The 16890-nt window shown below is 46.4% G+C and overlaps 1 protein-coding gene across 1 annotated transcript in view; it reads right to left on the reverse strand.

The window, feature by feature from the left end:
* Window positions 1–2236: 2236 nt before the first annotated feature.
* rapgef1a (Rap guanine nucleotide exchange factor (GEF) 1a) overlaps window positions 2237–16890 on the reverse strand; it is a gene marked incomplete at its 5' end in the record, with an annotated part of 32366 nt that continues 17712 nt past the window's right edge. Inside the window, 9 exons of the mRNA XM_080532867.1 lie at window positions 2237–2599; window positions 2918–3073; window positions 7558–7655; window positions 7790–7891; window positions 8586–8664; window positions 11039–11133; window positions 11937–12021; window positions 12183–12368; window positions 12604–12687. Coding sequence (XP_080388993.1) covers window positions 2473–2599; window positions 2918–3073; window positions 7558–7655; window positions 7790–7891; window positions 8586–8664; window positions 11039–11133; window positions 11937–12021; window positions 12183–12368; window positions 12604–12687 — 1012 coding nt within the window. The 3' untranslated portion in view covers window positions 2237–2472. The remainder of the gene's footprint in view (window positions 2600–2917; window positions 3074–7557; window positions 7656–7789; window positions 7892–8585; window positions 8665–11038; window positions 11134–11936; window positions 12022–12182; window positions 12369–12603; window positions 12688–16890) is intronic.

The following is a 16890-nucleotide window of genomic DNA, read 5'->3' on the forward strand; positions in this document are numbered from 1 at the left end:
TGTCCTCCTTTACACTCCTCTGTCCTCCTTTACACTCCTCTGTCCACCTTTACACTCCTCTGTCCACCTTTACACTCCTCTGTCCACCTTTACACTCCTCCTCTGTCCACTTTTACACTCCTCTGTCCACCTTTACACTCCTCTGTCCTCCTTTACACTCCTCTGTCCACCTTTACACTCCTCTGTCCTCCTTTACACTCCTCCTCTGTCCACCTTTACACTCCTCTGTCCACCTTTACACTCCTCCTCTGTCCACCTTTACACTCCTCCTCTGTCCTCCTTTACACTCCTCCTCTGTCCACCTTTACACTCCTCTGTCCACCTTTACACTCCTCTGTCCACCTTTACACTCCTCTGTCCACCTTTACACTCCTCTGTCCTCCTTTACACTCCTCCTCTGTCCACCTTTACACTCCTCTGTCCTCCTTTACACTCCTCTGTCCACCTTTACACTCCTCCTCTGTCCACCTTTACACTCCTCTGTCCACCTTTACACTCCTCCTCTGTCCTCCTTTACACTCCTCCTCTGTCCACCTTTACACTCCTCCTCTGTCCACCTTTACACTCCTCTGTCCACCTTTACACTCCTCTGTCCACCTTTACACTCCTCTGTCCTCCTTTACACTCCTCCTCTGTCCACCTTTACACTCCTCCTCTGTCCACCTTTACACTCCTCTGTCCTCCTTTACACTCCTCTGTCCACCTTTACACTCCTCCTCTGTCCTCCTTTACACTCCTCTGTCCACCTTTACACTCCTCTGTCCTCCTTTACACTCCTCCTCTGTCCTCCTTTACACTCCTCTGTCCACCTTTACACTCCTCCTCTGTCCACCTTTACACTCCTCTGTCCACCTTTACACTCCTCTGTCCACCTTTACACTCCTCTGTCCTCCTTTACACTCCTCCTCTGTCCTCCTGCACTTGTTTTTATGCCCCCATACGCTCATGTCTGCTCATTCTCTGCTTTTAAGCTTTTCTGTGTTAATGTTAATACTGTTTTCTAATGTTTGTTGGCCTGTTTCGTAAGTGCTTATTGCTGTTGTTGTATTTGGTGGCTGTGTCTCAGTGGTTATTGTTGTACCGTATTTATGTTTGCTTGACTGTGTCTCGGTGTGTATCGTTGTATTGGTTTGTTTACTGGCTGTCTTAGTGTCTATGTTGTATTGCTGTGTTGATTGGTCGTGTCCCAGCGCTTATTGTTGTATTATTGTCTTTCCTGACTGTGTATCAGTGCTTATTCCTGTATTGTTGTGTTTGCTTGGCTGTGTCCCAGTGCGTTTTGTTGTATTGTATTGTCTTGTGTTGCCTGTCTGCTTTTTGTGCTTGCTGTTGTGTTCCATTGTTGATGTCCGTTGGTGCTTTTGTTGTATTGTTTGTGTTGCATGCATGTGTTTAATGCTTATTGTTGCTTTGTTTTTAACATGGTTAAAATGTGGTTTTATCTTTCAGCCCCCCTCCCCTTTCCCCTTATTGCAGGCCGGCATTGTAAATAAGAATTTTGTTGTCTCGCCTCGTAAAATAAAGGTAAAAAAAAAAAAGAAGCTTTTTATCCACCCCAATGACCGAAATGCTTTTCCCGGGCCAGTGTGATTAAAAGTAGCCCATTCGGCGGCAACCCGCCCCAATCTGGCAACACTGATCTCCTGTCGTGGAGACAACATGAGATGCGAGCGCCCTCTGCTGGCCGTGTTCAGCGCCCTCTGCTGGCCGTGTTCAGCGCCCTCTGCTGGCCGTGTTCAGAGCGCCCTCTGCTGGCCGTGTTCAAAGCGCCCTCTGCTGGCCGTGTTCAGATCGCCCTCTGCTGGCCGTGTTCAGAGCGCCCTCTGCTGGCCGTGTTCAGGTTTACACGGCGACTAAACCGTCACTCAGGACGAGCTGTTATGGAAATGCACTTTTCCAAACAAAGTGCGAAAAGTTTATCCTTGCAGTATAAACCGCCTTACACGTGTCATGTGACCTAACAACCAACTTGAAGCTCTAAAGGTCTAACAGATATGAAACATTCAAACACTTCTTGAAAAACATTTTATTACAAAATTCAGTCTTTTGTCTGTTATGTGCACCAGGCCTGTGACATCACAGTCAGTCTGGCCAATAGAAAAGTGTCAACTGAGAACATCCTTCATGACAAGGTTGAGCTCTCTCTCTCTCTCTCTCTGTCTCTCTCTCTCTCTCTCTCTCTCTCTCTCTCTCTCTCTCTCTCTCTCTCTCTCTCTGTCTCTCTGTCTCTGTCTCTCTCTCTCTCTCTCTCTCTCTCTGTCTCTCTCTCTCTCTCTCTCTCTCTCTCTCCTACTCTCTCTCCTACTCTCTCTGTCTCTCTCTCTCTCTCTCTCTCTGTCTCTCTCTCACTCACTCACACACTCCCCCCCCCACAGTGTGAAGGTGTGTTCAGGTCCTGTCTGTGTGTCGTGTGGGGGGGCGTGGCCTGATCCTGAGTGACAGGTCCCACAGCGCCTCCTAGCCCCGCCCCTCCTAGCGTTGTGTGGGGGGGCGTGGCCTGATCCTGAGTGACAGGTCCCACAGCGCCTCCTCCGCCAGGTGGTCGCTGAAGTCGTTGAAGAACGTCACAATGTCCTCGTTAGGCTGCAGGTCGTACCTCCTACACACACACACACACACACACACACACACAGTCAATAACACACATCCCCTATCTAACCCTGACCCTCCTAGCCCCGCCCCTCCCCTCCTAGCCCCGCCCCTCCCAGCCCTAGCCCTGCCCCTCCTAGCCCTGCCCCTCCCAGCCCTAGCCCCGCCCCTCCCAGCCCTAGCCCCTCCCAGCCCCGCCCCTCCTAGCCCCGCCCCTCCCAGCCCCGCCCCTCCCAGCCCTAGCCCCTCCCAGCCCCGCCCCTCCTAGCCCCACCCCTCCCAGCCCTAGCCCCGCCCCTCCCAGCCCTAGCCCCGCCCCTCTACGTACATCTGTTGGAAGCGTCTCATGCTGTCCAGGATGTTGAACTGCTGCCAGCGTTTAGAGAAGTTGATCTGCTGGAGGTCAGGGGTCGCCCGGGGGTCAGGGGTCAGGAGGTCAGGGTTCCCCAGGTGGACGAACGTCAGGTCCTGCAGGATCAACCCCCTGACAGACAGACAGACAGAGAGACAGAGAGGTTAGACCAGTGTTTCTCAGAGAGTAGGGTGTAGTATGTAGTGTGTAGTGTGTAGTGTGTAGGGTGTAGTGTGTAGGGTGTAGTGTGTAGGGTGTAGGGTGTAGGGTGTAGGGTGTAGTGTGTAGTGTAGGGTGTAGTGTGTAGTGTGTAGGGTGTAGTGTGTAGTGTAGGGTGTAGTGTGTAGGGTGTAGGGTGTAGGGTGTAGTGTGTAGTGTAGGGTGTAGTGTGTAGTGTAGTGTGTAGGGTGTAGTGTGTAGTGTAGGGTGTAGTGTGTAGGGTGTAGGGTGTAGTGTGTAGTGTAGGGTGTAGTGTGTAGTGTAGTGTGTAGGGTGTAGGGTGTAGGGTGTAGTGTGTAGGGTGTAGGGTGTAGGGTGTAGGGTGTAGGGTGTAGGGTGTAGTGTAGGGTGTAGTGTGTAGTGTAGTGTGTAGGGTGTAGTGTGTAGTGTAGTGTGTAGGGTGTAGGGTGTAGGGTGTAGTGTGTAGGGTGTAGGGTGTAGGGTGTAGGGTGTAGGGTGTAGTGTAGGGTGTAGTGTGTAGTGTAGTGTGTAGGGTGTAGTGTGTAGTGTAGTGTGTAGGGTGTAGTGTGTAGTGTAGGGTGTAGTGTGTAGGGTGTAGGGTGTAGTGTGTAGTGTAGGGTGTAGTGTGTAGTGTAGTGTGTAGGGTGTAGGGTGTAGGGTGTAGTGTGTAGGGTGTAGGGTGTAGGGTGTAGGGTGTAGTGTGTAGGGTGTAGTGTGTAGGGTGTAGGGTGTAGGGTGTAGTGTGTAGGGTGTAGGGTGTAGGGTGTAGGGTGTAGTGTGTAGGGTGTAGGGTGTAGTGTGTAGTGTAGTGTGTAGGGTGTAGTGTGTAGTGTAGTGTGTAGGGTGTAGTGTGTAGTGTAGGGTGTAGTGTGTAGGGTGTAGGGTGTAGTGTGTAGGGTGTAGGGTGTAGTGTAGGGTGTAGTGTGTAGTGTAGTGTGTAGGGTGTAGTGTGTAGTGTAGTGTGTAGGGTGTAGTGTGTAGTGTAGGGTGTAGTGTGTAGGGTGTAGGGTGTAGTGTGTAGTGTAGGGTGTAGTGTGTAGTGTAGTGTGTAGGGTGTAGGGTGTAGGGTGTAGTGTGTAGGGTGTAGGGTGTAGGGTGTAGGGTGTAGTGTGTAGTGTGTAGGGTGTAGTGTGTAGGGTGTAGTGTGTAGGGTGTAGTGTGTAGGGTGTAGGGTGTAGTGTGTAGGGTGTAGTGTGTAGGGTGTAGTGTGTAGGGTGTAGTGTGTAGGGTGCAGGAGTGTGTAGGGTGCAGGGTGTAGGGTGTAGGGTGTAGTGTGTAGGGTGCAGGGTGTAGTGTGTAGTGTGTAGGGTGTAGTGTGTAGGGTGCAGGGTGTAGTGTGTAGGGTGTAGGGTGTAGGGTGTAGGGTGTAGTGTGTAGTGTGCAGGGTGTAGTGTGTAGGGTGCAGGGTGTAGTGTGTAGGGTGTAGGGTGTAGGGTGTAGGGTGTAGGGTGTAGGGTGTAGTGGGTAGGGTGTAGGGTGTAGGGTGTAGGGTGTAGTGTGTAGTGTGTAGGGTGTAGTGTGTAGGGTGTAGGGTGTAGGGTGTAGGGTGTAGTGTGTAGGGTGTAGTGTGTAGGGTGTAGGGTGTAGTGTGTAGGGTGTAGGGTGTAGTGTGTAGTGTGTAGGGTGTAGGGTGTAGTGTGTAGGGTGTAGTGTGTAGGGTGTAGGTGTAGGGTGTAGTGTGTAGTGTGTAGGGTGTAGGGTGTAGTGTGTAGGGTGTAGTGTGTAGGGTGTAGGGTGTAGGGTGTAGTGTGTAGTGTGTAGGGTGTAGGGTGTAGTGTGTAGGGTGTAGGGTGTAGTGTGTAGTGTGTAGGGTGTAGGGTGTAGTGTGTAGGGTGTAGTGTGTAGGGTGTAGGGTGTAGGGTGTAGTGTGTAGTGTGTGTAGTGTGTAGGGTGTAGGGTGTAGGGTGTAGTGTGTAGTGTGTAGGGTGTAGGGTGTAGTGTGTAGGGTGTAGTGTGTAGGGTGTAGGGTGTAGGGTGTAGTGTGTAGGGTGTAGTGTGTAGGGTGTAGGGTGTAGGGTGTAGTGTGTAGTGTGTAGGGTGTAGGGTGTAGTGTGTAGGGTGTAGTGTGTAGTGTGTAGGGTGTAGGGTGTAGGTGTGTGTAGTGTAGGGTGTAGGGTGTAGTGTGTAGTGTGTAGGGTGTAGGGTGTAGGGTGTAGTGTGTAGGGTGTAGTGTGTAGTGTGTAGGGTGTAGGGTGTAGGGTGTAGTGTGTAGGGTGTAGGGTGTAGGGTGTAGTGTGTAGTGTGTAGGGTGTAGGGTGTAGTGTGTAGGGTGTAGGGTGTAGGATGTGTAGGGTGGGTAGGGTGTAGGGTGGGTGTAGTGTGTAGTGTGTAGGGTGTAGGGTGTAGTGTGTAGTGTGTAGGGTGTAGTGTGTAGGGTGTAGGGTGTAGGGTGTAGGGTGTAGTGTGTAGGGTGTAGGGTGTAGGGTGTAGTGTGTAGTGTGCAGGGTGTAGGGTGTAGTGTGTAGGGTGTAGGGTGTAGGGTGTAGTGTGTAGGGTGTAGGGTGTAGGGTGTAGTGTGTAGTGTGCAGGGTGTAGGGTGTAGTGTGTAGGGTGTAGGGTGTAGGATGGTGTAGGGTGTAGGGTGTAGTGGTGTAGGGTGTAGTGTGTAGTGTGTAGGGTGTAGGGTGTAGTGTGTAGTGTGTAGGGTGTAGTGTGTAGTGTGTAGGGTGTAGGGTGTGTGGTAGTGTGTAGGGTGTAGGGTGTAGGGTGTAGGGTGTAGTGTGTAGGGTGTAGTGTGTAGGGTGTAGTGTGTAGGGTGTAGTGTGTAGTGTGTAGTGTGTAGTGTGTAGGGTGTAGTGTGTAGGGTGTAGGGTGTAGTGTGTAGGGTGTAGGGTGTAGTGTGTAGGGTGTAGTGTGTAGTGTGTAGGGTGTATGGTGTAGTGTGTAGTGTGTAGTGTGTAGGGTGTAGGGTGTAGTGTGTAGGGTGCAGGGTGTAGGGTGTAGGGTGTAGTGTGTAGGGTGTAGGGTGTAGTGTGTAGGTGTGTAGGGTGTAGGGTGTAGTGTGTAGTGTGTAGGGTGTAGGGTGTAGTGTGTAGTGTGTAGTGTGTAGTGTGTAGGGTGTAGTGTGTAGGGTGTAGGGTGTAGTGTGTAGGGTGTAGGGTGTAGTGTGTAGGGTGTAGTGTGTAGTGTGTAGGGTGTAGTGTGTAGGGTGTAGGGTGTAGGGTGTATGGGTGTAGTGTGTAGGGTGTAGGGTGTAGGGTGTAGGGTGTAGGGTGTAGGGTGTAGTGTGTAGGGTGTAGGGTGTAGGGTGTAGTGTGTAGGGTGGAGTGTGTAGGGTGTAGGGTGTAGGGTGTAGTGTGTAGTGTGTAGGGTGTAGGGTGCAGGGTGTAGGGTGTAGGGTGCAGGGTGTAGGGTGTAGGGTGTAGGGTGCAGGGTGTAGGGTGTAGGGTGTAGTGTGTAGGGTGTAGTGTGTAGTGTGTAGGGTGTAGGGTGCAGGGTGTAGGGTGTAGGGTGTAGTGTGTAGGGTGTAGTGTGTAGTGTGTAGGGTGTAGGGTGCAGGGTGTAGTGTGTAGGGTGTAGTGTGTAGGGTGTAGTGTGTAGGGTGCAGGGTGTAGTGTATAGGGTGTAGGGTGTAGTGTGTAGGGTGTAGTGTGTAGTGTGTAGTGTGTAGGGTGTAGTGTGTAGTGTGTAGTGTGTAGGGTGTAGTGTGTAGTGTGTAGTGTGTAGGGTGCAGGGTGTAGGGTGTAGTGTGTAGTGTGTAGTGTGTAGTGTGTAGTGTGTAGGGTGTAGGGTGTAGTGTGTAGGGTGTAGGGTGTAGGGTGTAGTGTGTAGTGTGTAGTGTGTAGGGTGTAGGGTGTAGTGTGTAGGGTGTAGTGTGTAGTGTGTAGTGTGTAGTGTGTAGGGTGTAGGGTGTAGTGTGTAGGGTGTAGTGTGTAGTGTGTAGGGTGTAGGGTGTAGTGTGTAGGGTGTAGTGTGTAGGGTGTAGTGTGTAGTGTGTAGTGTGTAGTGTGTAGGGTGCAGGGTGTAGGGTGTAGTGTGTAGGGTGTAGGGTGTAGGGTGTAGGGTGTAGGGTGTAGTGTGCAGGGTGTAGGGTGTAGTGTGTAGTGTGTAGGGTGTAGGGTGTAGGGTGCAGGGTGTAGTGTGCAGGGTGTAGGGTGTAGTGTGTAGTGTGTAGTGTGTAGTGTGTAGTGTGTAGGGTGTAGGGTGTAGTGTGTAGGGTGTAGGGTGTAGGGTGTAGTGTGTAGTGTGTAGTGTGTAGTGTGTAGGGTGTAGGGTGTAGTGTGTAGGGTGTAGTGTGTAGTGTGTAGTGTGTAGTGTGTAGTGTGTAGGGTGTAGTGTGTAGGGTGTAGTGTGTAGTGTGTAGGGTGTAGGGTGTAGTGTGTAGGGTGTAGTGTGTAGGGTGTAGTGTGTAGGGTGTAGTGTGTAGGGTGTAGTGTGTAGGGTGTAGTGTGTAGGGTGCAGGGTGTAGGGTGTAGGGTGCAGGGTGTCGGGCTCACAGGTAGGGTATGCAGGGAGGCTCCACATCGGACAGCGCTGCTCTGTAAGTGCGGAAGGACGAGGAGCTGTCAATCAACTCACAGTACTCCTCCAGCCCCTGTAACCACGACAACCACAACATCAACAACAACAACAACAACAGCAGCAGCAAAAACAACAACAACAACATCAACAACATCAACAGCAACATCAACAACAACATCAACAACAACAACAGCAGCAGCAGCTGACCTCTGAGGTTTGTTTCTGCCAGTCCAGCCTGCGCAGGGGGGCGGAGTCCAGGGCTGACAGGATGGCCAGGTACGAGTTGAAGTTGTTGAGCTTGCGGAGGTGCTGAGGACAGATAACAACAGCTATAGTCTTAACAGTTATAGACTACAGTTACAGTTATAGACTACAGTTACAGTTATAGACACAGTTACAGTTATAGACTACAGTTACAGTTATAGACTACAGTTACAGTTATAGACACAGTTACAGTTATAGACTACAGTTACAGTTATAGACTACAGTTACAGTTATAGACTACAGTTACAGTTATAGACTACAGTTACAGTTATAGATTACACAGTTACAGTTATAGACTACAGTTACAGTTATAGACTACAGTTACAGTTATAGACTACAGTTACAGTTATAGACTACAGTTACAGTTATAGACTACAGTTACAGTTATAGACTACAGTTACAGTTATAGACTACAGTTACAGTTATAGACTACAGTTACAGTTATAGACTACAGTTACAGTTATAGACTACACAGTTACAGTTATAGACTACAGTTACAGTTATAGACTACAGTTACAGTTATAGACTACAGTTACAGTTATAGACTACAGTTACAGTTATAGACTACAGTTACAGTTATAGACTACACAGTTACAGTTATAGACACAGTTACAGTTATAGACTACAGTTACAGGTGGCAGGAGGACATTTTAAAAGGCTTCAGAGGTTGTAAACAGTTGACTGGTTGTTTGGATGGGTTAAAGGTTAAAGGTTAAAGGATTCATGTCTGAAATCAAACCTTCATAATTTTGATGAATTTCAGAAGCAGCTTTTCCCTGTCCTGGGCTTTCTCCTGCAGGATGATGATGGAGCGAACCCTGCAGGACACACACAGTAATACTGCTGTCACTGTAAGACTAGCTATGACTGTACATAAACTATATAACTACAACTATATCACTATAACTATATCACTATAACTACATAACTGTAACTATATAACTATAACTATATCACTATAACTACATAACTGTAACTATATAACTATAACTATATCACTATAACTACATAACTGTAGCTATATAACTATAACTATATCACTAAAACTACATAACTGTAGCTATATCACTATAACTATATAACTATAACTATATCACTATATCTATATCACTATAACTATATCACTATAACTATATCACTATATCTATATCACTATAACTATATCACTATAACTATATCACTATAACTACATAACTGTAACTATATCACTATATCTATATCACTATAACTATATAACTATATCACTATAACTATAACTATATAACTGGAACTATATCACTATAACTACATAACTGTAGCTATATAACTATAACTATATCACTAAAACTACATAACTGTAACTATATCACTATATCTATATCACTATAACTACATAACTGTAACTATATCACTATATATATCACTATAACTATATAACTATAACTATATCACTATATCAGTGGAGGCTGGTGACTTCCAGAATTGAGGAGGCCAATTTCTTCCCGCTTGCTCGCTTCACTCGCGATGGAATGTTCCCTGTTCTTCTTATCTCTGAAGAAATTACATTGCTGTAAGTCTATGAGCCTGCCTGATAATTAACTCAACTTTAAAAAAAATATATTTATATTAAATATATTGAATAAAACTACATTTGATAAAGAAACTGTTACTTATCTTTTTTATATGCTAAACTTGATTAAATTGATGATTACATGTTGAAGCTGTAGAAGAAGAAGAATGAAAAATGTAGGTAGGCTAAACAAAATTGTTTTTTAACCACATAATTATCGAATTCCTGCCTTTTACACATGTTCACTGTCGATTTATGTCATCCAAATGTCATTTCTCAACTTAATTATCAGGCAGGCTCATAGACTTACAGCAATGTCATTTCTTCAGGCAGGCACATAGGCTAAGCTCTGCACAATGAATTCCATCAATCAGAACTTTCTGATTGTAGCTTACACTCCAAATAGTATCTATGCCTTTGGCCAGCACAAAGACAGATAAGAAGAACAGGGAACATTCCATCGCGAGTGAAGCGAGCAAGCGGAAAAAAATTGGCCTCCTCGAAATGGACTACATTAAAAATAAAACTGTTCAATAAATCCTAAATGTTGTCTACCTATTCGATGTATAAATCGCGCCAGAATCTCGCCGACTTCCGAGGTCATTTTAAGCAAAAGTATTTGGCCAAATGAGCTATTATTTTCAGGGATAATAGCCATGGGTGTTCTAGACGTGTCCTGCAAAGGACAAGTTGACCGGACACTATGCCACTATGGCGAGTGTTTCTTTGACTGAAGTGACTGGCGAATTCTCAAAATGGCTTCATGTGATGGGACGAACAAAATGTCAATCTTTCAGCCCTGGACTCAATGCATGGTGAGGCCAGGCCTCCTCTGCCCACCCATTTTCAGTGATTTGGCCAATCACATATTGCCATGAAACAAATTGCATTACATTGACTTCTATGAGAAACCACTTTCCTGGGGGAGGCCTGGCGAGGCCTGGCCTCCCTCAATACAAACGGATAGGGATTCTGGCCTGTAGGTGCTTTACAATTGCAATATTGGGTTTTAGCCATGGAAACATTCAGATTTATGAACAAAACGGAAATAATATTAATATTAAAACTTTTTAAATGTTTTTTGTTAAATACATTTAAAAAAAAATATATAATTATTGCTTTTTTTAATCTCTCTCTCTTCTCTCAAATTATTGGGGAGGCCAGGCCTCCTCCACCTCTATGGAGGAGCCTCCACTGCACTATATCTATATCACTATAACTATTTAACTATATAACTATATCACTATAACTATATCACTATAACTATATAACTGTAACTATATCACTATAACTATATCTATATGGCAGACAGACAGACAGGTACCAGAAGGACAGACAGACAGGCAGTCAGACAGGTACCAGTAGGACAGACAGACAGACAGACAGACAGACAGACAGACAGGTACCAGTAGGACAGACAGACAGACAGACAGGTACCAGTAGGACAGGCAGACAGACAGACAGGTACCAGTAGGACAGACAGACAGACAGACAGACAGACAGACAGACAGGTATCAGTAGGACAGACAGACAGACAGACAGGTACCAGTAGGACAGACAGACAGACAGACAGGTACCAGTAGGACAGACAGACAGACAGACAGGTACCAGTAGGACAGGCAGACAGACAGACAGACAGGTACCAGTAGGACATGTTGTTGAAGTGTTCTGTGAACAGCGTCAGGTTGGGGCTCTTCTCCTCATTCTGCTCCTTCGCCCACAGCAGCACCTCAGGGATCTACCAGGGGGGCGGAGTCACAACACAGGGGGCGGAGTCACAACACAGGAGGAGGAGTCACAACACAGGGGGCGGAGTCACAACACAGGGGGCGGAGTCACAACACAGGGGGCGGAGTCACAACACAGGAGGAGTCACAACACAGGGGGCGGAGTCACAACACAGGAGGAGGAGTCATAGCACAGGGGGCGGAGTTACAACACAGGGGGCGGAGTCACAACACAGGGGGCGGAGTCACAACACAGGAGGAGGAGTCATAGCACAGGGGGCGGAGTCACAACACAGGAGGAGGAGTCATAGCACAGGGGTCGGAGTTACAACACAGGGGGCGGAGTCACAACACAGGGGGCGGAGTCACAACACAGGAGGAGGAGTCATAGCACAGGGGGCGGAGTTACAACACAGGGGGCGGAGTCACAACACAGGGGGCGGAGTCACAACACAGGGGAGGGAGGTTCTAACAGGGGAGGGAGGGAGGGTCTAACAGGGGAGGGGGGTCTAACAGGGGAGGGAGGGTCTAACAGGGGAGGGAGGGTCTACCAGGGGAGGGAGGGTCTAACAGGGGAGGGAGGGTCTAACAGGGGAGGGAGGGTCTAACAGGGGAGGGAGGGTCTAACAGGGGAGGGAGGGAGGGTCTAACAGGGGAGGGAGGGAGGGTCTAACAGGGGAGGGAGGGTCTAACAGGGGAGGGAGGGTCTAACAGGGGAGGGAGGGAGGGTCTACCAGGGGAGGGAGGGTCTAACAGGGGAGGGAGGGTCTAACAGGGGAGGGAGGGAGGGTCTACCAGGGGAGGGAGGTTCTACCTCGATCTTGTAGAACAGCTCAGCGTCCAGTAGAGTCAGCTGGTCAGCGACCTCGTGGCTGCGGAAATCGTGCAACGTCCCCGGTCTGCAGACAGGAAACAGGAAATGAGAGACAGAAACAGGAAATGAGAGAAGAGGGTCAATAACTAGCAGCTGGCAGCATGTAAGAGAGTGTGAAGATAGGCCAGGGTCAGGGTCAGGGTCAGAGGTCAGAGGTCAGGGGTCAGAGGTCAGGGGTCAGGCTACCTGGCGGCCACGCCCCGTGCGGCCAGCGGGGCGTAGAAGGGCGCGTGGCGAAGCTTCTTCTTCTGCTCAAACTTGTCCAGGACATTCTTGCGGAGGAGGCGGGCCAGGCTGAGCTCTCCTCCAATCAGCAGCCTGAACACCAGCTCCATCAGCTGCCTCACAATGTCCTCCGTCAGCTCCACCGCACTGCAACACAATCACAGGACTAGTTAACCACTAGTTAAGCACAGGACTAGTTAACCACTACTTAAGCTGACGTCTTGACATTCATACATGCAGTAGGTACAGGTACGTACGTAGTTAACACCTAGGACTACTTAACCACACAACTTAGTTAACCACAGGACTAGTTAACCACTAGTTAACCCCTAGTTTAACACTAGTTTCCCTACTAGTTCACTACAAGAATTCAGAGACTCACCACAGCTCGTCCACCACCCTCACCAGGACGAAGAAGGTGTTCTTACTGACCCTCCTGTTGAAGCTGTCTGGGCTCTGGCAGAACCTGCTGTATGTGAGCTAGTTAACAACAACAACCTGCTGTACGTGAGCTAGTTAACAACAACAACCTGCTGTATGTGAGCTAGTCAACAACAACAACAACCTGCTGTACGTGAGCTAGTTAACAACAACAACAACCTGCTGTACGTGAGCTAGTTAACAACAACCTGCTGTACGTGAGCTAGTCAACAACAACCTGCTGTATGTGAGCTAGTTAACAACAACCTGCTGTATGTGAGCTAGTTAACAACAACCTGCTGTATGTGAGCTAGTTAACAACAACCTGGGCCCTATTCCATGAAGCTCGATAAAGGTCTAAGCCTCGATAAAGTTTTAAGCCTCGAAAATGTTAGCTTGCGTTCGGTGCCATCAATGTGGCTCAAATAATTCGCTGCTTGGTTGAGCTCCTTCTGAGTCAGATATAATTAGCCTGGTCCCGACCAGGCTAAAACACAGGCTATAGTCATCCGTGCGTCAAAAAAGGCTCACAGGCGGAAACTAAACCCTGAACGAAAGTTCCTCATGTGTCTTTTAGGAAATATTAGTTCCCACTTCACATGAGATAGATAGATTAGATAGTTTGACTGTGTGATAGATAGATAATTTGATATTTTGAAAGTGTGATCGATCGATAGATAGTTTGATTGTGTGATAGATAACTTGATATTTTGAAAGTGTGATAGATAGATAAAGAAAAGAGTGTAAAAAAAAAAAGAAGTAATTGTCTCAACTTGCATTGCCGTAATCACAGCTGTCTGGTTGGCGTAGTGGTTAAGGCTGTGGACTCGAGTTCCAAAGGTTGAGAGTTCGAGACTTGACTAAGTCATTCATTTTTTTTTTTTTTACATTTAACCGAAGATTTCATGCAAAGGTTTCAAACACCATTGTAATCGTGTCAGTTCTTGTAAATTAGCCTGCACCATAATTTTATAGCCTACAATACTTTTTTAGATGAGATTTTAGATTAGATTCAGACAACGAAATGCAGTAAAAAGTGCGCCTGAAGAGGGATTCGAACCACTGATATAAAATGTCGAATAAATCCTATGGCAGCAGTCAATACCACTAGGCCATTGTGGCGATATGATGGTTTGTAGCCTGCTGCGGATATCACCACAGTAGCAATATTCATTTATTAAAATATGAACATATAACAATAACTGGGGCTAGTATGACCTACGCATTTAATCGGTCAGCAATTTCTTGCCAAACCATTTCCCTCGCCTTGTTAATTGCGGCAGTATTGCACTATTTTACATCTTATTTTTCCGTCTTCATAAAAATCAATAATTCGGAATGCTGCGCAAATGTAGTACCCCTGCAGAGTGGAGTATCTTCATTTCGACAGATCGACACTTCAGGGCTTTTTATGTCTGCGTGCACGCGCCCATATCGAAGATTTGTAAGCCTGTCTTCTGTGAACACTGATGACACAAGGCTGATCCTCATTCGAGGAATCACCTGAGGCTTGAATACCAATCTCGAGGTCCCTGAGCGCCGCATTTAATTATAGCGCCGCTATATTAAGCCACCGTTAGTGAAACGGACCCCAGGTTGTTGTTGACTAGCTCACATACAGCAGGTTGTTGTTGTTGACTAGCTCACATACAGCAGGTTGTTGTTGACTAGCTCACATACAGCAGGTTGTTGTTGTTAACTAGCTCACATACAGCAGGTTGTTGTTGTTAACTAGCTCACATACAGCAGGGGTCCGTTTCACTAACGGTGGCTTAATATAGCGGCGCTATAATTAAATGCGGCGCTCAGGGACCTCGAGATTGGTATTCAAGCCTCAGGTGATTCCTCGAATGAGGATCAGCCTTGTGTCATCAGTGTTCACAGAAGACAGGCTTACAAATCTTCGATATGGGCGCGTGCACGCAGACATAAAAAGCCCTGAAGTGTCGATCTGTCGAAATGAAGATACTCCACTCTGCAGGGGTACTACATTTGCGCAGCATTCCGAATTATTGATTTTTATGAAAACGGAAAAATAAGATGTAAAATAGTGCAATACTGCCGCAATTAACAAGGCGAGGGAAATGGTTTGGCAAGAAATTGCTGACCGATTAAATGCGTAGGTCATACTAGCCCCAGTTATTGTTATATGTTCATATTTTAATAAATGAATATTACTACTGTGGTGATATCCGCAGCAGGCTACAAACCATCATATCGCCACAATGGCCTAGTGGTATTGACTGCTGCCATAGGATTTATTCGTCATTTTATATCAGTGGTTCGAATCCCTCTACAGACGCACTTTTTACTGCATTTCGTTGTCTGAATCTAATCTAAAATCTCATCTAAAAAAGTATTGTAGGCTATAAAATTATGGTGCAGGCTAATTTACAAGAACTGACACGATTACAATGGTGTTTGAAACCTTTGCATGAAATCTTCGGTTAAATGTAAAAAAAAAAAAAATGACTTAGTCAAGTCTCGAACACGCAACCTTTGGAACTCGAGTCCGCAGCCTTAACCACTACGCCAGCGAGACCGCTGTCATGACGGCAATGCAAGTTGAGACAATTACTTCTTTTTTTTTTTACACTCTTTTCTTTATCTATCTATCACACTTTCAAAATATCAAGTTATCTATCACACAATCAAACTATCTATCGATCGATCACACTTTCAAAATATCAAATTATCTATCTATCACACAGTCAAACTATCTAATCTATCTATCTCATGTGAAGTGGGAACTAATATTTCCTAAAAGACACATGAGGAACTTTCGTTCAGGGTTTAGTTTCCGCCTGTGAGCCTTTTTTGACGCACGGATGACTATAGCCTGTGTTTTAGCCTGGTCGGGACCAGGCTAATTATATCTGACTCAGAAGGAGCTCAACCAAGCAGCGAATTATTTGAGCCACATTGATGGCACCGAACGCAAGCTAACTTTTCCGAGGCTTAGAACTTTATCGAGGCTTAGAACTTTATCGAGCTTTGTGGAATATGGCCCTGCTGTATGTGAGCTAGTCAACAACAACAACCTGCTGTATGTGAGCTAGTTAACAACAACCTGCTGTATGTGAGCTAGTTAACAACAACCTGCTGTATGTGAGCTAGTCAACAACAACCTGCTGTATGTGAGCTAGTCAACAACAACAACCTGCTGTATGTGAGCTAGTTAACAACAACCTGCTGTATGTGAGCTAGTTAACAACAACCTGGGGTCCGTTTCACTAACGGTGGCTTAATATAGCGGCGCTATAATTAAATGCGGCGCTCAGGGACCTCGAGATTGGTATTCAAGCCTCAGGTGATTCCTCGAATGAGGATCAGCCTTGTGTCATCAGTGTTCACAGAAGACAGGCTTACAAATCTTCGATATGGGCGCGTGCACGCAGACATAAAAAGCCCTGAAGTGTCGATCTGTCGAAATGAAGATACTCCACTCTGCAGGGGTACTACATTTGCGCAGCATTCCGAATTATTGATTTTTATGAAGACGGAAAAATAAGATGTAAAATAGTGCAATACTGCCGCAATTAACAAGGCGAGGGAAATGGTTTGGCAAGAAATTGCTGACCGATTAAATGCGTAGGTCATACTAGCCCCAGTTATTGTTATATGTTCATATTTTAATAAATGAATATTGCTACTGTGGTGATATCCGCAGCAGGCTACAAACCATCATATCGCCACAATGGCCGAGTGGTATTGACTGCTGCCATAGGATTTATTCGACATTTTATATCAGTGGTTCGAATCCCTCTTCAGGCGCACTTTTTACTGCATTTCGTTGTCTGAATCTAATCTAAAATCTCATCTAAAAAAGTATTGTAGGCTATAAAATTATGGTGCAGGCTAATTTACAAGAACTGACACGATTACAATGGTGTTTGAAACCTTTGCATGAAATCTTCGGTTAAATGTAAAAAAAAAAAAAATGAATGACTTAGTCAAGTCTCGAACTCTCAACCTTTGGAACTCGAGTCCACAGCCTTAACCACTACGCCAGCCAGACCGCTGTGATGACGGCAATGCAAGTTGAGACAATTACTTCTTTTTTTTTTTACACTCTTTTCTTTATCTATCTATCACACTTTCAAAATATCAAGTTATCTATCACACAATCAAACTATCTATCGATCGATCACACTTTCAAAATATCAAATTATCTATCTATCACACAGTCAAACTATCTAATCTATCTATCTCATGTGAAGTGGGAACTAATATTTCCTAAAAGACACAT

Source organism: Nansenia antarctica (assembly GCF_963989245.1).
Source record: "Nansenia antarctica genome assembly, chromosome: 5".
In the NCBI taxonomy this organism is placed as follows: domain Eukaryota; kingdom Metazoa; phylum Chordata; class Actinopteri; order Argentiniformes; family Microstomatidae; genus Nansenia; species Nansenia antarctica.